The sequence below is a fragment of the Syngnathus leptorhynchus genome, chromosome 17 (genome assembly GCF_054491065.1).
Source record: "Syngnathus leptorhynchus isolate UIUO chromosome 17, UIUO_Slep, whole genome shotgun sequence".
NCBI classification, from domain to species: Eukaryota; Metazoa; Chordata; class Actinopteri; order Syngnathiformes; family Syngnathidae; genus Syngnathus; species Syngnathus leptorhynchus.
Genome location: NC_141211.1, coordinates 6542961 through 6564105, shown reverse-complemented (window position 1 = coordinate 6564105; position 21145 = coordinate 6542961). Strand labels below are relative to the sequence as shown.

Here is a 21145-nt window from a genome sequence, read left to right as displayed (position 1 = left end):
CTTTAATGACAAGACCACCTGGGTGGAGACAACCACATGCACATGCCACGCGTTCATCAATGACGTCTCTATCTCAAAGTGCTATTTGGTTCGAGCTCGCAAGGCCTAAACACTATCAAAAGTACTGACCTACATTTTCAGCCTACATTCTAAAACGTCTTGCATGAGATCAGTCTTCTCATTTCATACTGTGTCTCTTGAGCAGCACTTCTTCGGATTAATTTACAGAAAAAAACAGAATTTTACAGAATCGAAAAACACTTCCTAACCTTTCATTCATAAATATGACTAAATATTACTGTATTAAAATTAGATTGTGATGAAAACCTGATGCGCTACAGGAAATATCTGATTAGGAATCGGGCCCCCCAAAAAAAAATATTAGAAATGTTTGCTTGCGTCTCTGATTTAAAAAAAACCCCATCTGTTTCTTATTTTTATATAAACTTGAATTGTTTCCTTCCCCAAATGACGCATTGTGGCAAATCTAAACACAGCATTTTTGTCAAATAGTGTTTTCCTTGATAGCGAGACGACACTAAAGGGGGAGTTAAGTTGCCCCGGGTAACATATGTATGGCATTGCTAAAATATTAGTGCCGGAAAGATAACGGCACAATCAGATTAAATCCAATATCAAAATCTGGATGAAAAATTGCATCGTTTTTATCGGTTTCATAGAAAGCTATTCAACTAAATTGGCTGGATTATTTTTTTGTCTGTTTAATAATTTTTGTTAACATAAACTATCAAAAGAATATCAAAACAAAATCCAATTGAAGGCGACTTACTTGTTTGCTTCCGAACCGTCCTACAGGAAAAAGATGCCTGAGTTTGCAGTCAATAGAATGTGATGCGATTGATCATGAATCAACTATTTGTCTTCCCAAAGGTTGTGTCTTCTCCACTCATTAAAGAGAAAATGGGGAGGGGGGGGGGGGGGCGTGTAGGAGAGCTGGAGCTGCCTGCTGGTGGACAACTTATGCTTGAGGACAGATCTTGTGACACAAGATCCAGATTGAGGTTTCTAGTTTATATTTCAGGGTATGTTAGTGGTGACACTGCAGATAACCTGAAGGACACTTGTGCCTGTCCTTTGGGACTCTACAGAACACCTGTTTGAGATATACAACTCAGAAAGACAAATGATATTTTGGGGAAACATCACATGCAATTTCTTACCGTACCTAATAATGATCATCTTCGCCAGCCTTTCAGGTCCACGGTGAGAGTGTCCTGAAGACTTTTCACTTCACAAGAAGACTGTTTTTCTGAACCGATGATGAATGCCAAGATAAACCTCTTTCCAAACGTTTTCTTTCACAAATAAGACTTTGTGCCTCTCACGTCCTTGATGGAATAGTGCATTCTATTTCAAACGCACTAGAAAGAATTATGAAAGCCTTCATTTGAGAGTTTAACTTTCTATACATACAAATGGCAGCTGAAGACTCCCCGAGGGCCATGCCACACGTCTCGTGGTCTAAATTTAAATAAAGGGGAAGGGAATGCCGCTGTGTCGTCATTTGGGTTTTTCGGTGAGGTGACCTTTGACTGACGAGCTTTATGCTCCCTAAAACAAACTAGTCCAAACTTGTCTCCTTCACTCTAGTCCTCACATCATTAAACTTTTATCATTTCTATTTACTGCATACAGTAGCTTCACGCCTAATTGACACCACTAAAAAAAATAAAAAAAATAAAAATCCCAAATTCTGCTTAGACTGCAATTCTGAAAACATTTTGCAACACATCATTATGCATTTTAAGCCATCAAATTTATGACCACCAATAAAATTCCTTTTTGGATTTTTATCCGTCATCAAAATCGAGATACCATCATCAGAAGCCAGATACTCTCATGGGTATCGATTAGCAGCATAAGTAGCTACGCAAATGAAACCATTCAAGTGGTCTGTGGTGAGTTTCACGGACATATGATGGAGTGTTGATACCTATAAAAAAAAAAAAAAAAAAAAAAAAGGAGTGCCTCTGCAGTTCCAGCTGTCGGTGGGGTCAACAATCGTCACCCGCAAGCTGACCTCTGACATGTCAAAGCTATTGATAACCACAAACTCTGCACTTAGTGAACCCAATCAACCCAAGATGTTAGTTCCCAGGAGACTCGGGTCTTAAAACGCCTACAGTGCCAGAAAATATGCCACAAAGAAACATGCAATTCATTTTTATTTTTTCTCTCCTACTCAGAAATCACAGATAAACGGCGATTTTGGAAGATCACACAAAGAATGGTGGACTTTATTCTGGACTCCATGGCGGCAAAGATTTACTGCTTCATGTATACCTCAAAGAGATCTTTTACCTCACATACATATGAATAAAAACACTGTCAGTAAGAATGAATGTGTTGCATTGTATGGTTACTGTGCATTCATGTCTATTTTATTACCAGTTAGACAGAAGATATGAATTACATTTCAGTACACTGTAGACAATTTATGGCAGGAAAAAAGTTCAATGTTGACACTGTATATATAATACCAATAAAAAAAAACGAATCTTTAACCCAACATATTCAGTTAATTTAATGCACATCATGACAAAAAAAAATCTATTTGACAAGTCACTTAAGGACTTCTGCAGGCTCATGTGAACCAACTGTAATTAAACTTAATGAGGCCTGATGTTATTTATCTTAAGTTTTTTTATTTGTTAAACTATTAGAATGGTCTGAGTGAGTATGCCTGCACAATATAATGAGATCCAATACAAGTCTCTCTCTCTTTTAATGATGTTATTATATACATCATGGTCTACTTTTAATGACCAAAATATACATACATATAGCCATTATGTTCCTTTGTTGCCGCCGAAACTGTCAGAAAAGTTTGTTAAAGTAAGACCTGCTCAATTTGTTTGAACAAAGGAACACAATGGCTATCAATAATGGAGACATAATGAACACAATTCAACTAAATCATAATATATTGCACTTTTCATATTGTAAATATTTGGCTGTTAACTCTATGATAACAAGTATTTGACATTTCTAAGAGATTTATTTTCCCACTGTAATCTTATGGTGAAGCCAAGCTCCCATGCTTGAGTCTCCAGCATTGTTCAGGTGCTTGCCGCAGGCTTTCCCCACCAGGAAGACGACCTCTGCGATGTTGAGTAGGATGCAAACGCCCGACACGGCCAGCATGAACACGGTGAAGACGGTTTTCTCTGTGGGCCGGGATACGAAGCAGTCCACCGTATTGGGACAAGGGTATGAGTCACACTTGACCAGACGGATCATCTTGTAACCGGGGTAGAGCATGTAAAAGACGTACATAAAGGTCACCTCGAAGGCGACCCGAAATAGCAGGCTGATGACATATGTCCACCAGAGAGCGCCGGTGATTTTGACCTTTTGGCTCTTAATCTGTTCCAGTTCTTTGGGGTTGCTTTTCCCCGATAGCATGTAGATCCTCTTGTCCACATGCCGCCGGTGGGCCACGTGCATGGCGACCAGCAGGGCAGGAGTGGAGACCAAGATGAGCTGCAGGGCCCACAAGCGGATGTGAGAGATGGGGAAGAAGTGATCGTAGCACACGCTGTTGCAGCCCGGCTGCTGGGTGTTGCAAGTGAAGCCAGATTTCTCGTCCCCCCACACGCTCTCTGCTGCAACCACCAGGACAAGGATGCGGAAAATGAAGAGCACGGAGAGCCAGATGCGACCGATTCCCGTGGAGTGTCTGTTGACGCCGCTGATGACAGCATAAAATGAGGCCCAGTTCATTTTTTGCTCCGGGTCTGAAAGATACAAAGGTAAATTGGAGTCAAGGTCTACCCACACCTGGGTCTCAGATTAAAAAAATTCATACTACAAATTAAAATGAGATCATGTGAAAAATAAATGCAAGAATAAATGGTACTTTATAATGATAATAATTAAAATATACATATTAAATAGTGGCAATGAAAAAACAACATCTTTAATTTCTTCTTAATGGCATTTTCTTTCATTTGTTTAACGGAGAACATTAAATTAAATCACATTTGAAAAACATCAAAGTTTAAAATCCAAGTATGGGTAATGTTTCAACAGTCCAACACTGTACAGCAGGGGTCGGGAATCTATGGCTCGCGAGTCAGATATGGCTCTTTTGGCGACGTTAAAAACGTTATTAAAAAGAATACATTAGTACACTCAAAAAAATCATTGGTCTTAATTAAAATATATGCATTTAATTGTATTTAACCTATCGTTTTTTTTAAATGGCATGGCTCTCACGGGAAATATTTTTTTGGGAAAAATTGGCATTTATGGCTCTGTCTGCCAAAAAGGTTCCCGACCCCTGCTGTACAGCTTCACGAATAAACCTAAAAGCTTTAAACGTGTCCTAATTTGTCTAAAAATTCATCACTGCATTGAGTATAAATATAAGGATGGTTACCCGGATCAGCAGGAGGTGTAAGAGGCATATGAGACAGCGATGACAACTCTATTGACTCTTGACATGGATGACTGACTATACAGAAAGAGAAGAAGGGGGTCTTTCTGCCCTTCTCTAGATTTGGCAGACCCCTTATGAGTGACCTGGCACTGTGTGTCATGTGACACACTGGCCCCTCATCAGAATGCCAAAAGTGCCTTGGTTGAGTTTTTATTTGGTGATCATTTAATCAGATGTTAATTAAAATAACACATTAAAATGATCATACAAGGAGCAAAGCAGCCTTACCTTAGATGATGACACAACAAATAACATCCGGACACATTTAGGTATGTAGGCTTTTTGAACAAAACTGTACCAGTGAGCAATGGGGCAGCAGGATTTTGCATTGCTAATGTTAACACACACACACACACATGCACACACACAAACACACACACACACACACACCACCGTACAGCCCAGCCCTGAGAGGTCATATGCTTCTACACACACTGTTTGCATACAATAGCTCCATTTTGCCGGGCCAAACAAACAACCACACAATTCAATTCAAATGTTTTAACTTCGGCCCAGTTGAGGAATCTGTGTGGGGTACAGCTGTCTGCTCTCTTGGCTTTACTCGGCTTTGTTCTGGGCAGGAAATGTAGAAAGGTATAAATCTGCTAAAAAATAAATAAATAGATATACATCAAGTGACAGTAATATAAAACCTTTTTATTTTGCAACCCTAGTGTGCTTACATTAGTTTTTAAATTAAATATTTGAAATGTGTTCGTAGGATTTGTGCCACTAAAAGGCTTTTTGCTTTGCTGTTTCTCACAACATGGCTAACATTTTAATGCTGTTTGTGTTAATATACCTTTTCTCTTCAGATGTTTTAGGTTCTTGCAGTTAATTGGGTTGAAATTGTATTACTTACACTGTCAATCTAATTAATTATGTTCCAAATTATTAAGTATGTCCTGTTTTTGATCTGCGCTTAATATTGGAAAATAAAAATGCTGCACTTAAATAATTCAATGAATGAATTTCCTCATATTTTGTTCAGTTTGAAGGAGGACATCTTGCGGTAAATCTTGGTCATTGCAATTGATCAAAACTCATGAGTATCATTTTTGTATCAAACAGGCAAACAAATGGGCATTTTTGTCGGGATAACATTTTGTTTTGTAAGATTTGTGACGTTTGCATCATTGTTAAAATAATTTATTTTATCCCTTCTTGCATTCATTTACTCGCAGCCCTCGTGTTACGAGTGATGAATTTTCATAAACCAGTGAAACAAAACAATCCTATTGTCCGAAAATTATTAAACAGTTTAATTTTGTTACAACGTAAGATTGCCATTTGTTTTGCAGCGGCCTCTTTAAGGGAATGTGAAAAAAATAAAGTATTATTTTTTCTTTTTTAAATCACGGGCTTGAATGGCAGCGTTCCATTTCGCCTCTACGTAGAGTTGTAATTGTACTATGAATTGGCGTTAAATAATAAAGACAATCAACAAATGACATTACCTCGAATATTCAATTTTTCATTTAAGTATATATTTACACATTGCGAGGACAAACAAGAGTTTGAGGGTAAATTAGAAAATACGACTCACGAAAATACAAATCATTTTGGAATGGGACGTGTCCAAAATGAAACAAGCCGCTCTTCTGATAGCGACATCACAACACAGGAAAAGTGGCTAAGGCAAAGCTTCGCACAATTAAACGCTGGAAAGACATTGACAGTTACGAAAAAGTGAGGAAGGAATCTTCTCAGCACGTCATTTTTTTTTTTATCTTCCTCTCGGCTTTGGAAGTGACCAGCGGCCATTGAAGGCTCCCACGGGCAACATGGTTGCTCAAGCTAGGCAGCAATGAGTGGCGTGCATTAGTATTAAGGGAGCTCAGAGCTGTTTGGAAAACCAAATTTACTATCCCCAGCATCTTCTTTTTTTATTTTTTATTTGAGAGACTACAAACAAAATGGGGCATCCTCTTCTGGAGTTTAGCGACTGCTATTCGGACAGTCCTGACTTCAGGGAGACACTCAAATGCTACGAACTGGAGCTGGACAGAACCAGCAAATTCCTTAAAGAGTTGATAAAAGATGGCAATAATGTGATTAACACAATTAAAGGTAAGTATCTTGTGCTTTATTTGTGATTTTTGCATTTCATTGCAGTTGCTGGATGCGTTGCTATGGCGCGAGAGCCATATTTGGGAGGCACTCCCCTATGACCACAACAAAACACATACAGACAGAGGTGGTAGTAAAGTTACGTCTTGCACGTTTAAGTAGTTTCTTAAAATCAAGTTTCAAGAAAGTCCCAAGTTACTGCAGCAAAACAAGTTAGTCAAGCTGAGTCCCCAAACAATTTCTAGCAAGTCATGACGTGGGTCAAGCAAGTCGAGTCATTCAATCTTTCCATTCAAAGCCTTTTATGCTAATTTTAACAAACTACATTCTAGCATTTTTTTCAAATGAAATTGTCTGAAGACCTTTTTTAAGAGCTTGTTGACTTTAATTTGTAGTTATTCTCTGGGTTGTACGTCTTTCATCAATATGTTTGGTCCATCCAGAATTCAGCCTCTCCTTGCTGCCAAGATCTTCACATGTATGATGTGTAATGTAACTAATTCATATCATATTAGCAATGGGGGTTGATTGTCTAATTAATACAATTTAAAAAATCATCCTCACAGGGCCTGAGTCTGACGTCATTATCATTATTATGTAATTTGATTTGTTGGTTAGAGCAAAAAAGTTGCCACATTTATGATATAGTGTTTTTTTGTATTATGTTGATAATTCTGCGGTTGTGTTATTTTAGTGGTGGTATTAAAAGGTCAAAGAAGTTTGCTAAGTTCCACTGAAGGCTTAGGTACAAAATGCATGGTCCGCCATTGGCCACAACATGTATTTACACAAACCGCACCTGATAGTTACAAATTTGGCAGCACCTTGAAATTCAAATCGTTCCACTACCTTTGACATTTAGTACGCACAAATGTTGCTTTCCCACTCTGCCAGAGTGCATCAAGTCCACTTTACTGTGTAGAATGCATCCGCATAATCACAAGCTTACAGTTAGTTCATGGCTACATTTGGGTCAACGTTGCATCCCCGAGGGCACACTATTTATTTTGTTTTACTCGCCAAGATCCCATTTTGTAGCCCAGGCTCACAAATAGCGGCATTGTTGTTGGTGTTGGCACACGTCTGGGCATAAACTGAATGTCTTTTTGTTGAATGCACCAATGTTAATGTTGACTTTAGTGCTGTCAACTGTGCCCAAGCTGCAACTGCACGTGCATCTATGCAGACTATGCTTAATATTCATGGCACGCAGACGGATGGAGCACAAATGGTTAAAAGTACGGAAGGTTCGAGGGATATTGCGAATGTACCACTGGATCCCGAGGCCAAAAAATGTCTCGCGGTATTGATTTACCAGACCAGGGTTTGTTTAGATAATGGAAACCAGACGTAGTGGGCCACATACTAGCTCCTGCTGACTTTTCCAACGAGGGCAAAAATAAAAAGGTAACCTTTTTCCTTCAGCAGAATACGAAAAATGTAAATAAAATAAAAGAGAGCGAGCGTTGGTCCTAATAAGGATGGATGGATTATTTATTTTTTTCTAAATGCTTTGTTTATATTTTCTTAGGTTATTCTCTGGCTGTGCAGAAGCTCTCCCAGACTCTCAGTGGTTTCCAGTTCGACTTTATTGGTGACTCCCTGACCGATGATGAGATTAACATTGGTAAGTATTACCCATAAATCTGCCTCACTGAACTTATATTCATTATAGTTGAATTGTGTTCATTATGTCTCCATTCATGATAGTCATTCATTATATTCCTTTGTTCAGACAAATTGAGCAGGTCGGCAGTTTCGGCAGCAACTTCCGCCACTCTCTGAAAAAGGCGGAAGTTGCTGCCAAAACTGTCAGAAAGGTTTAAGGTAAGACCTGTGCAATTTCTCTGAACAAAGGAATACAATGGCTATTATATTCATTATATTAAGTAGGGATGGGTACGTATACCAGGCATTGGTACCCGGCTTGTACGGGCCTTGTTTTTAAATCGTGGATACTCGCGGAGGCTGCCGATACCAGCCACCAATACTCAAATCAAAGAAAATCTGACATTGAGTAAGTCCCCCTATACCGCTGCCATTTGACACATTGGTAAATCATCATCTGCATCAGAAAGTGAGGTTTTGTTCACAATGTTGTTTTAAATTAAATTTCATATTTGTATATTAAAGTGTTGTGCGACCTTTCATCCTCAGCTCAGTCGTTCCAGGAGTTTGCCGGACTCTTGCAGGAAGCGGAGCATGACAGGATGATGCTGGTGGGTTATCAACTTCCTCCACGCGCATGCCGCATCCTATTGGAGTTTTGCAAGATATGGATCAACACATTAATGTTCATATTCATTGCGCTTCGGTTGCTTTTTCCTCCGGCTCTGATAGACTCATTGTCAACTGGATATTTTCCTTTTTCAATTGTCATGCTATGGTATTTTTATGATAGAAGGCGAACCTGTTCGACTGGCTTGTCTGGCCCTCAAAATACAGTCATTTTAAAATTGACGTCACACTGAATGCTGAAAACAATGCGGCAGTTGCAGGAGGAAACAAAAACATGTACACAAAGCAATAGTTTGGGAATTGTATTGCCAAAAGTTGACTGTGTTTCACAAATCCAAAGTAATGCTGTGCTGTGTTTTTGCTGTTCAGGTTCAGAATGCGTCAGATCTGCTCATCAAGCCTCTGGAGAAGTTCAGAAAGGAGCAAATAGGTTTAACAAAAGTGAGTGTTACGTTGTCTTTTGTTGTGGCTTCATGTCAAACGCTTACACAGCATGCGTGCAATCCTTCTTCATGCCAAACAGGATGCCATCAGTGACTTCCCCATTCATTAGTGATGTTTGTGGCAACATAACAAAAGTAGTCACGGTAAAATTCTCAAGAAAATATCTGACATAAGCCAATCAAGACTGTTGCTACAAATTTGAAAGGAGTTTACACAATCACCTTTTATCATCTAATATATAATAATGTTATGCACGACAGGAAAAAAGGAAAAAATTTGAGAAGGAGGGTGAGAAATACTACTCCCAGCTGGACAAGCACCTGAATCTTTCTGCTAAGAAGAAGGACAGTCAACTTCAAGAGGTTGGTGTGACATTTGTGGACGCAAGAGCGACACACGTGTGGCTTCACTTCTCTTTTTCCCACCACGCAGGCTGATGAGATTTTGTGTAAAGAGCGGGTCAACTTCTACGAGTCCTCTGTGGAGTATGTGTACCAAATCCACCAGGTCCAAGATAGGAAGAAATTTGACGTAGTAGAGCCTGTAAGGAGTCACTCGCACATGCACGCACAATTTTACAAAAAAAAAAAAGTGGGAATTTATAGATTGTGGGTTTGTTTTGCAGGTACTGGCGTTTCTCCACAGCGTTTTGACCCTCAACAACCTCACGGTGGAGATGACGCAGGACTTCATGCCCTACAAGCAAGAGCTGCAGCTCAGCCTGCAGAATGTAAGTGGGACGTCTTTAATAACAAATACGACTTGAGTTGGATTTTCCACCACATGGTTGAAGTCAGACTATTTCCGGTTACTTTCTCGTGGCTCGAGGAGTCTGACAGCCGTTGATGCATCTGCACCGTTTGCAAACAAATCCGTTTTTCCCAAAAATGGAAACTCGCATGTAACAATCAAGCGCTCGACACTGAGAACAAATCCAGCCTTAATCCGAATCCCCTCAAACTCCACGCGCTTGTGCCCGCAGACGAGGAACCACTACGAAAGCACTCGCGAGGAGATGGAGGTCCTCATGGAGCGTATGAAACACTCATCGCAGTTCTGCAAAAGGCCCAGTTGGCTACCCATGGCAGGCTATCTCTATTGTCAGGAGAAGTGTAAGTGGAGTCGGTGTTTACACAGGAGCAAGATACTTGTACAAGCTTGTTTTAAATGACTTCTCCTACACGTTCGGATGAGGTGTGTTCTGTTTTGTTTCCATCCCAACAGGGGCTCTGGGTGTGACCTGGGTTAAATACTACTGCAAGTATCACACGGAGGGAAGAATGCTAGTTATGGTTCCTTGTGAACAGAAACCCACTACGAAGCAGGTGTCACAATAAAAGCATCCTTACTGTACATTTTTGAATAAAAAACAAAAGAACCGACGTGTGACCATATTTGAATGATTATCATCTTCAGGGACCCACGCAGCTGACCCTGAAGTCTTGTGTCCGCCGGAAGACCGATTCCATAGACAAGCGCTTTTGTTTTGACGTGGAAGTCAACGAGAGGTGAGTGAGGCAAATGTGAAGGTGTGCGAGACGAGCCTCGCGGGGTAAACAGGTGGGTTGCCAAGGACAAGCAACCAGGGTGAAATGGACTGTAGCCCAACATTCCCAAAGCGTCAAGAACAGATGGCTGGGGGGGGGATGGCTTCTCACAAAGGAAGAGGAACGCGTCAAGCTCATATTTATCTCCTGACAAATTACATTTTTAACACATGGCTCGGAGTCGGCTGAGATGCTTGCTTGTTTGTCGAGGTGATTCTGAATGTTTGAAGAGCTTTTGAACGATGCAACTAATTAGAGCCACGTTCACAATGTAATGAGATCTCAACTTGTGTGATAGACTGAAGGTGGCAGTCATGTCTTTGCAGAGAAACTCAGCCTGGCGACTCACGACATTTTGTTTGATTGGACGCTCTTTCTGTCATATTGCCTGATGAATCAAGATGTATCTGGAGATGTCGCTGTTGACAAAATCAAAGTTTCATTCACATCATATTTGACACATTCACTTGGTTTAGTGTTTTTAACAAGCTTCAATGCTAAACATAATCACAGTCAGCCAATGTTTTTTCTCACTGAATCAATTAATTGCAACCTTTCTCCTTTAATGGCATTTGTGACTGTTTCCTTAGAAACACGCCCGTCACATTCCAGGCTCTTTCAGAGGGAGACAGGAAGTTGTGGATGGAGTCCATGGATGGAAAAGAGCCTGTGAGTTGACTTTTCTCTCATCTTGGGTTCATCCTCTCGGAAATATTCGGTGCAACTGGACTCTTGAGTCAATAAAATAGGAGGTGAAGTGGGCTGACAAGTGAGTCTCCTGCCAACAATGTTTTTACTCCCTAGTCCATTTGGAATCTCTTTTTTATATGTATTATAAATTCAGTGATTCCTTGACTTATTTATTTGCTGCTGTCGACCGTAGCTCACACCCAGAGCCTCACGTACAGGTCAACCAACTCTAGCTGATGATGCCACACCCCTTAGTGAGACACATCCAACGCACAAATTCTACAGTACAATTTTCAAATGATTGAACCAGTTGATCGCTTGAATGAAACTACACCAAAGTGTATTTGTCACTTCAATGAACTTTGGGCTAAAAGAAAAAAACCTAAAGTGGAGCAGACAATTTTTTGGGGGTAATTTCTTAATTATTTGTCAGTAACCATGTCAGAGTGACACCTGGTTCCTTTTAAACGTCCTAAAATATAGACCAAGCCACACAATGGAACTTTTTACATCTCTTAAGTGGAAACAAATCGAGTGTTTGATTCCCGTTTTTACTGCGCCAAAAATGAAACTCGGCAATGGTGTGTACTGCGCCCGGACCTCCTGAGCTGTAGACAAGTAAACAGTTCTTGTCACGAGATGGGCAGAAGAAGAAAAGGAGAAGTTTTAGGATGCTCTTTTCCTGTGTAACTTCCCCAAATATTCTGTCAATTGTCAGTTTTACAGTTCAAGGCTTTCTCAGCCCACTTAGTCTGCAAAAGACTCCAATTACAGCAGACATTATTTAGCTGTTTTTCAATCTTTTTAATATCATCACGATGATGAAAGGTTATTGACATTCATCAGTGAGAATCACTCACTTTCTTTCCCAAACAAAGTATTAGAATGACATCTGACCGATAATGTTCTTTTCCCTGAAACGCCATTTCATAATTTTGTCTAATCTCTTATCTGATCTGTCATTTTTCCCCATTTCAGATTTATCATTCCCCAATTCACAAGCAAGCCGAAAGTAAGTGAGCTATTATTACGCCGAGTGGCAGTTGATCAAAGTTGACTCATCTGCTCATTTGATTCGGCCTTTCTTCTTCCAACAGTGGAACTCAATGAAATTGGATTCAAGTTTGTGCGGAAGTGCATCAATTATGTGGAAGAAAAAGGTGTGCCACCGTATTACATACTCACCTTTTGTTTGGATTTAATCTGCACTGGTTAAGCGACTGAAACATATTTTACCTCAGATGTGTCCTGGCAGTATCAGAAACCTAAATGCTTTGTCAGATATTCTTACCATTCTTCATAGCAGCGCCGCCACTATGTATGACCACCTCAGAGCTCTTACTACAGATCACAGCCAGGGGGCGCGCTTGTGCAGTGTCTTACAACTGCAACCCAGCATCAGTCATCTTTCTCAACTGAACATCACTCAGAACTGTGAGGCAGATGTGCTAACCACTAAGTCCACCGAGCTGCTGTTATTGTGTTCACTTAAGTAAATAATTTATTGGCATTTGAAGACAGATCAATAAGTCACATATGTTTTCAGATTAATCATTTTATAGGAATTTAGCATGGCCCATTGTTTGAGACCAGGCAAAGTAGTTAAATGCCACATTTCTAAATGAGGGAGACCATCTGTCCAGCTATGTAAGCACTTTGTGGACAAGCATGTGGTACGTTTCCATTTATCTTTTTTGTCAGACCAAACTCACACTCTTTTCCTCCCCCATTATGCAGGAGTCAAACAAGAGGGTGTGTACCGGACAGTTGGCAGCAACATCCAAGTGCAGAAACTTTTAAATGCTTTCTTTGGTAAGAAAAGCACCCCGTAAAGGCGATTTGCAGCCCCGTCACGCTTGAGCTCGATGCACCTCGCATTTCTGACCGTATAACACAATTGTTTTTTTGGAAGCGTAGAAACTGAATAGAGTGTTCGCCACTGAGTCCCAGGGCAGGGGCACAGGCTCAGCGGGGCACTGCTTTGACAAATTGCACTTTATAAAGTACCACAGAAGCAGATGTGATGCATGTGTGGCGGTACTATTTCATGTGTTCGTATGCTGTTTTTTTTTGTTGTTTTTTTTGCCAAGCATCTGGCAAACATAATTGCTTGGTATTCTCTCAGGCAGGAAAAAAACCACGCAAAAAAGTTGATATTGAGATTCAATTAACCAGACTCATGAATGGATTCGAATATGTTAACAAGAATGAATGACTAGGACCTCATTTGCTGTGATGGCAGATAAACTTTTGGGGTCACTTATCACCCTTTATAAAAGGCCCCAAATCTCCAAGCGATAATCACGGTTGTTCACACTTTTCCTACTTTGTCAAAATACCTGTCCTTGACACTGGATTGTGTTATACCTATCATGTATCTAGTGTAACACATCATTAATTTCCTCTAACACCTCATCTGCTGCGTTGTGCTCCTTTGCAGCTCCAGCAAACTCAGGAGATGTGGACCTGCACTGTGGCGACTGGGACATTAAAACTATCACCAGTGCCATGAAGTTCTATCTAAGGCATGTATGAAGAGATATAACTCAAAATTAAATAAAAAAAAATAAAATAAAAAAAGATGTATCTTTCTACCTTTTTTTTTCTTCTATTTGCAGTTCTGGATTTATGCATGTTTTTCTGACTGTTTTCAACTCTTCTAATAAATCACGGAGTGCAGCTCTTTGCCATGCGGTTAATGTCGAGTGTTTTACAAGTGCTTTTATATCTTCGCAGAAGTCTCTCTGAACCTCTGATGACCTACGATCTGCACCGAAACCTCGTGCTAGCTGCAAGTAAGGCACAGACCCTTACTTAAGACCCAGGGAATTAGGTTTAAGATCTGAACCACTCTTAAACAGGATGAACGCAAGTCTCGGTCCCACTCCTAACATCATCATGTAGGGTTTCATTGAAACGTCATCTTGCCAAAAACATTCGGGACTATTCTGTGCTTTCACCTTGCGGCAATACTTTTTTTTTATCTCCTCCCCTGTTCACAAAGGAAGAATATAAGCGAATCCTATTGTATCCATATCTTTCCTTGCATACGAACAGATTGGCTATAAGTTCAGCTGTAGGACAGCTGATCGGTTTAAGAGGGGGAAAAAAGGAAATCTGAGTCACATTAGTCCACATAATAAAAGTGATTTTAATAGCAGAAGTCTTTCATTCTAGCCAGATGTCCCACTGAGAGATCCTCAAGACAAAGGATGGTTTTGGTTTCCTTCAAAAGACTCTTCCTCACATGAACTCAACCTTGTTTTATTGGTTGTAATGTTATTTCTTTTGCGTTTTATAGACGTCCCGCAGTTTTACACAATTCTTTTTCAGTAGCAGCTCTATTGGATGCACCATTCAACTTTTCAGAACGTGTTCTGGTTGCTTTAGGAAGCCTGTGTAATATTTTGGATTCAAAATATCCCCTCTAAAAACGCCGGCTAATTTGTCCATTTCCTTTGTTATTTTAGAATCAGACAGTCTGGACTTCCGACTGAGTGAGATTCACTCACTTATCTACAAATTACCTGAGAGAAATCGGGAGATGCTGGAGTTGCTTCTCAAACACTTGGTCGTGTAAGTGCCGGCACGTTTTGTGCTCCTGCATGCTAATATGGAAATTGTCACAGTTAATTTTTCCACTTCAAACGTGTGATCCATATCATCAGCGTGTGCAGCCACAGCAACGACAACCTCATGACGCCTTCAAACATGGCTGTCATCTACGGACCCACACTCATGAGAGCGAAAGAGGAGACGGTGGCGGCCATGTTGGACATCAAGTTCCAAAATATTGTTGTGGAGATTCTGATCGAGGAATACAAAAAGGTGCACATTTCTGAAGCCAGGATGTTGCCTCGAGGAAGGGTTTTCTGTCCTTTTTTTTTTTTTTTTCTGGTGTTATCATCAATGTTTCATCTTTCCAAGTTGTATAATGCGAAGCAGGCATAAGAGTTACTCATTGCAAGTTTTGCCGCGCTCACAGATTTTCAGTCAAATGCCCGAGGACAACAATGCCCCGCCCGTCCCTCCTCCTCGCATCACTCCAAGAAGGCGGCAACCCATCACCATCTCCAAGCGACCCCCTCGTCTTTATCCAGCTATGAGTCACGAGCACTTCCTCCAGCCGCAGCACACGGAGAGTAATTATCACCCTGCTATCATCATCTTCATCATTATCATTATCCCGTCATGTCATTACTTTGTCATGTTTGGACACATTTCTCAAAACGTTGCACCAAAACACACTCGTGGGGTGGGGGTCATTTCATTGACACACATTTAAGGGGCAGGAAATGTGTATTTAGTCTGTCTAACAAATCCAGCTATTACGTCTTAGTTTATTGACGGATATTGTAAACCCTGGTTAGTCATCAGTGAGTTATTGAAAATCATGTAATTTTTCATACATTTCAACCTCTTTTATAACTTTGTCAAGTTGTAAACATTTTTGAAGTATCCTTTCATACGGCATGAATTTTGAATTACATTTTTCTCATTCCTATGACCTAACCCTAAAGCTTGACAAAAAGGCGCCCCTCCCAATTCAAGACTAGAAAATGCCATTCAAAACATTAATGAAAAAGCCATCCCACAAAGTCCCTTTCAACATGCGAAAAACAAAAAAAATCCCTCAAGACTAACCTCTACATTTTTTCTAAGCTCTTTCATGCTTCAGTGAAAGATGGTTGTTTTAGTCAAGATTCTACCAAGATATATTTCCCCAATCATATTTAAGTACCTTATTAAGCCAACCTTCAATTTTGCACATTCCTAGTTTATTCCCGTTTATTCCCATAAATTCCCATGGAAACTTTTCACCTTCCTGTAATTTTGCAACCCTCTAGTAGTCATTTGGGCTGAACATCCCGTAAAGACTTTATGACCATTCTTACTGTCATTTCACCACTGTGTAACAGATGGCCAGAGTGGCGACTCTGCGGTGGAAGGCGACGTCTCGGCGAGCCCCGTTCCCCTGCAGAGGACCAAATCTTCCAACTTTGCTCCGCTCGTTCCTCGAGAACCTCCTCGCAAGCAACCGCCGCTCTACAGAGCAGCCACCAGTAGAGCGGACTTTGATTGCGTTAAAGTTGAAAGGCCAGAGTCGTCTTCCCTGCCAAACGGAGAGCCTGGAGTCCCCGTCAATCGAGTACCTTCATTCCAAGGCAGAAAACCTCTTCCTAAAGGTACGCTCGCCTATGTGGAATCTTGTGCAAAAAATTCACCGCTTAAGGAAGTATTCAAATGATAAGAATTGTATCTACTGCTTTTCCAGGAGATTGTGATGGTCTGAGCAGAACAGGCAGAATGCACGCCATTTGCAGACCCCCGGTGAGGCCTCCGGAGCCCCCCTCCAGGCAACCGTCTGTAAAACTGCAGAGCAACGACGGATCCGCCGCATCCTAGTAAGAAACCAACCCCTCACCTTATTGACTTCTACTATGCCTGAGAGCGAGATGGCAGAATTTTGTCACCTTTTTAAAAATTCCTTTTAGTGTCAAAATGCTTCCCTGCTCACGACATGCCTGCAGACAGTCAGTGTTGCTAATCCTGTGCTTGGGGACTTTTATACCCCCCCCCCCCTTTGAGTCATTTATTTATTTATTTATCTTTGAGTCTCTAACACATTTAAAGCAACATCAAATGACAAGAAAGGCGCCCAGTGGAAGGAGTCGCAGAGTAAATTGCCAGAGATGGTGCCCATTTATATTGATTATTTATCGTCATGTTGTAAACGATTGACCCGAGATATGTGTTTCCAAGCCGCAAATATTTTGCAGAGGTTGCCTTGCCTCTCATGTACAACTCAATAGCGTGCGAAAGAGCTCGCAGCAGACATAAGGAGCAGCCAAGCCATTTAGTTTGACGACTCATTTTATGATGTGAATTTATTTAGGATTGTGTTTTGACAAAAGGGACATTTTTTCCAAAAGGAAATGGATGCAAGCTAATTTTGGGGGACTATTTCAAAGCGTGTTTGGTATCGCAGAGGGAAAACAAAAAGTTGTTACTGAAAATGACAAAATATCATTTGGTTCTCCTAAAATCAAATGTGGGGACAAATGTTAAAATCTGAAATCAGGATGGGGGGGTGGTTAATGATTTATCAAGTATTTTTGCTTTCTTATATATTTTCTGAATTAAGCGATAAAAGACATAATCCCTGTGCAATTTGAAAAAAGGTGCACGGTGAAAAAGATGTCAACCTCATAAAATAAGCCAACTGAAGGCACCTTTTGAGAGCAACAGAATCAGAGAAGTTCTTTTTCAGAAGGCTGTGTGTGGCCGCCATCTGCTTTGACCGATCGAGTTGAGTTTACGGTCGTTGGAGAACAATGCGCTCGATTGTTCAATTGGAAAAATTAGGGGAGGTTACGGCTCAACTTGCAATCGTCACACGAGGCCTGATTGGTTGTTACCTGCGTTGATGCATTTTTAAAGGTGTAAAATAATGAAGTTATCAAATCATTGACAAAATATAAACGTTTCACTGCTGAAAATGTCTAAATGCAGTAAGTAAAGCATTCCTTAAATGCCTTAGCACGTCGAAACCAAATCGATTTTGATTCGTTTTGTCATTCCTTCCTTGTGACTCATAAATCACCTCAAAATATGAAGCATATACAAAAGAAATATTAAACCCAATCCGTCTATTTACGTGCTGTTTCTTCCGATAAAACAAAGTCTGGAAAGTTGATTTACGGTTTGAATTAAGTTTTGTGGAAAATTATGGGACAAGGGATTTACTCAAATTTTGGCGTATATGTAAAAACACTAAGATAGAATGGAGTGAGCTGGCATGTCCTTTGGAAACAGTCTGTAGAAGTATCCTTGAACTTTGCTGAAAGCAAATTTTTATGTATGTTTCTTCAAAAACAAACATCATTCACATTGCTGTATTCTCTCTTCTTCTTTCCTCCCTAGTGTTGCTTCAAAAGCAAAATTCTTTGAGAATGCCTCCAGACATGGTAACAGGTAAATAAAAATATGATGTTTGGCGACTCCAAGTAGATGATGGCAGTTCACAGCCGTAGATGTCAAGAGAGCGGCGATGATCTAACGTCTCTCCTCTCATATAGTACACCAGCATCTCAGTCACCAGCAGCAACCAATGAGAAAAAAGAGGTCAGATTTGGATCCGAATCTTTTATTTCTCATCTTTGCTAAATGTAATCCCTACCTCTGGTGCTCCTGCCATTGAATACTTGAGCGTCTTGTTTTCTTTCCTGACAGAATTCAAGCTGAGCAGAGCGTTTGGAAGCTGCAATTGGTGATGCCAGTAATGGCGATTGTGAAGAGTAGCAAAGCAACTTGCTGGGGAAATCCTGAGACTTGTTTGAAAAGTTGTAAGTCAACACGGCCGCATAGTGACTTTGAAATGTGCATTCAAGGCCGTCAGCTTGCGTTTGAGCATCATTCCAATGTTTGAAGTTCCTTTTGTTTTGCTCTACAGTGTTATGGCGTTGGAACTTACTCCTAACTGGTTCTTAAATCATTCAGACACGTTTTCTAGTCTTCTCGTAACTAATACGAATTAGTCCATTCGTAACCTTGGTCTCATCAGTATGTCATTAATCCAAAATGTATTTATGAGTTAAATCAGTCAAGGTCTTGCAGAACATCCAACGAGAATGACCAAAGTTAGAAAAATAAACAAAACGTCTTGTGTTGTTTTATGACATTATTTAGTTAATGTAGTTAAATCAGCACTCCCACTCATTGCTGTTCATCCATCGGGCATAATTAGTATTAATACATTTGATGTTCTAAAAGTATTTTCTGCCCATGTAGGTCAGCTTTTACCTCGAAAAAAATAAATTGTTGGCACTTGCAAAATATTTTATGCTCATTTTGCTACACAGTTTGGGACTATATTGTTTTTTTTCCACAGCCTGGAAATTGCACTTGTCGTTTCCTTTGTTTTTTGTAAACAAAATATGAAAAAAAAGAATCGTTTTGGGAAAAAACTGCCTGATACCTCTTGAAATTATTTCAAATTTTATACAATGATAATTTTAAGTTTAGAGTAGCATGCAAAATGGCTTTTTGTTACAGCAAAGAAAAATCCGCATGCGGTTTGTTTGAAAACAAGTGTTAACATTAGCAGACACTTGGTTTTTTTTTTTTGTACCAGAGCAAAACTGCTTTCAATAAACAGATTGTCCCAACAGTAGTATGACAGCCAGCATTATTTGTGACAGTAAACAGCTTGACTCTTTACACGTTTGGTCCTCACGAATTTTTTTTTTTTTTGTACACAGAGTAACTGTTGTTGACAAGGTGACCCGATGTGTAAAAATGGATACAAAACAAGCCACTTGCTTGATGAGCAAAAATTCCATTTGTTTTTCTCACTACTAGCAAGATCTTTTTTTTTTTTTTGAGAGCTGCGGTACACTGCTCCCTGAGGAAAGAATTCACTCCATTACTCTTAACGAGAGATATAAAGAGGGAACTTATATAGAAAACATGTATCTTGGAACGGTACCTTTTATTGTTTCTGTGTAAACAATAGAAATGTTAAGTCTGACATGGACATGTGCATGCCTGTTAAGTGTTCTGTGTAGGCATGAGGGAGTACGTCACAACCAAAACAACTTTTGACCACAATGCTGCCATAAAAACACTTTTGGATAAGATCTGGGACAGGTATGTGTTTTTCTTCTTTTAGGAGGGACCTTGCCAACTGAGATACATCGTTTTCACTTTTCACCATTGTTGCTTATATACAAAATATTTTAAGAACCCAAAGGAAAATTGAAATACAATGTACTGTATTTTAAAATTTGATATGTGAAAACAAGAACTCCGCTCCCATTCATTTTTGTAGCTCTCGTTTTGTGAAACAAAACTATAGATGTTTTTTTTTTTTTTTTCCCAGTTCACATCACTTCCTTTCCCCATATTTTAATATCGGTGGCCTATCGGAAAGGTCGTCCGTCCGGTTATAAAAATTGTTTGTAATCAGCCATTGTATTTATTTTTCCATCCTCACCTCCCACCACATTCCAATCTTCAGAGCCTCATCAGAAGTTAGTGTAAATTCCTCAGCTGAACCCGTGCCAATTTCTATGCCCTGCAGCTAGGCTCCATTCATACTGTGGGCAGCCGATTGCTGGTGTATGAAAGGCGGCGTGTTCTCTGAAATAACATTTATATAAGGCTCTCGGTTTATGCCACCAAATTCACACTCGTCCAACTTCCTCAAACTTTAGTATGTGTTAACCTCAAATGCTAACTCCAAAAACATAAAAGGTGCAAAGTTCTTCGAGTATGATTTTTAATTGCCTTAAGACGAAGCAGCAGTTACATCATTGAAAAAGCATGACATTGAGAAAAACTCATTCACATTGGTTAAATAGAATAAGAAACTAAAAGGCCAATATTACAATGTCAAAAGCAACACTGAACAGTAATCCCTCGTTTATCACGGTTCCATGACACCCATATGTAGACTAACTATACATACTATAAATGTTTTTAGAACTCTTATTATAACAACTTTTTTATAACAAGGTACACGTGTACATACTGTAAACATGATTTTAGAACTTTTATAATTTTTTGTAACAAGGTACAATACTGTAAATATGTTTTTAGAACTCAACTTTTTTATAACAAGGTTCAAGTGTACGTACTGCAATTGTATGGGCTCTCCCTGCCTTCTGCTGGCGTGCGGGCATCTTTCATGCCA

At 39.9% G+C, this 21145-nt stretch overlaps 2 protein-coding genes across 3 annotated transcripts; one reads left to right on the top strand and one right to left on the bottom strand.

Annotated features, from left to right (window-relative positions):
- Window positions 1-3018: 3018 nt before the first annotated feature.
- gjb1a (gap junction protein beta 1a) lies at window positions 3019-6225 on the bottom strand. 2 transcript variants are annotated; one of them, XM_085935898.1, is made up of 2 exons: window positions 6009-6225; window positions 3019-3758 (listed from the first exon to the last, which is right to left on the bottom strand). In XM_085935898.1, exon 2 carries the CDS (start codon window positions 3742-3744, stop codon window positions 3019-3021), a length of 726 nt encoding a protein of 241 aa, XP_085792024.1. In that variant the 5' UTR covers window positions 3745-3758; window positions 6009-6225. The 2 variants fall into 2 exon arrangements, with proteins under 2 accessions (XP_085792024.1, XP_085792021.1); XM_085935895.1 differs by lacking the exon at window positions 6009-6225 and adding an exon at window positions 4403-4445.
- On the top strand, window positions 5956-19624 carry ophn1 (oligophrenin 1). The gene is made up of 24 exons (XM_085935884.1): window positions 5956-6532; window positions 8064-8159; window positions 8690-8751; window positions 9140-9211; window positions 9475-9576; window positions 9647-9757; window positions 9840-9944; window positions 10197-10326; window positions 10439-10539; window positions 10631-10722; window positions 11352-11430; window positions 12430-12463; window positions 12549-12611; window positions 13189-13263; window positions 13892-13976; window positions 14188-14246; window positions 14922-15027; window positions 15120-15279; window positions 15437-15593; window positions 16371-16637; window positions 16727-16856; window positions 18376-18426; window positions 18531-18576; window positions 18685-19624. The coding sequence occupies exons 1-24, from the start codon at window positions 6379-6381 to the stop codon at window positions 18694-18696; spliced, it is 2349 nt and encodes a 782-aa protein (XP_085792010.1). The 5' UTR covers window positions 5956-6378; the 3' UTR covers window positions 18697-19624.
- Window positions 19625-21145: the final 1521 nt, after the last annotated feature.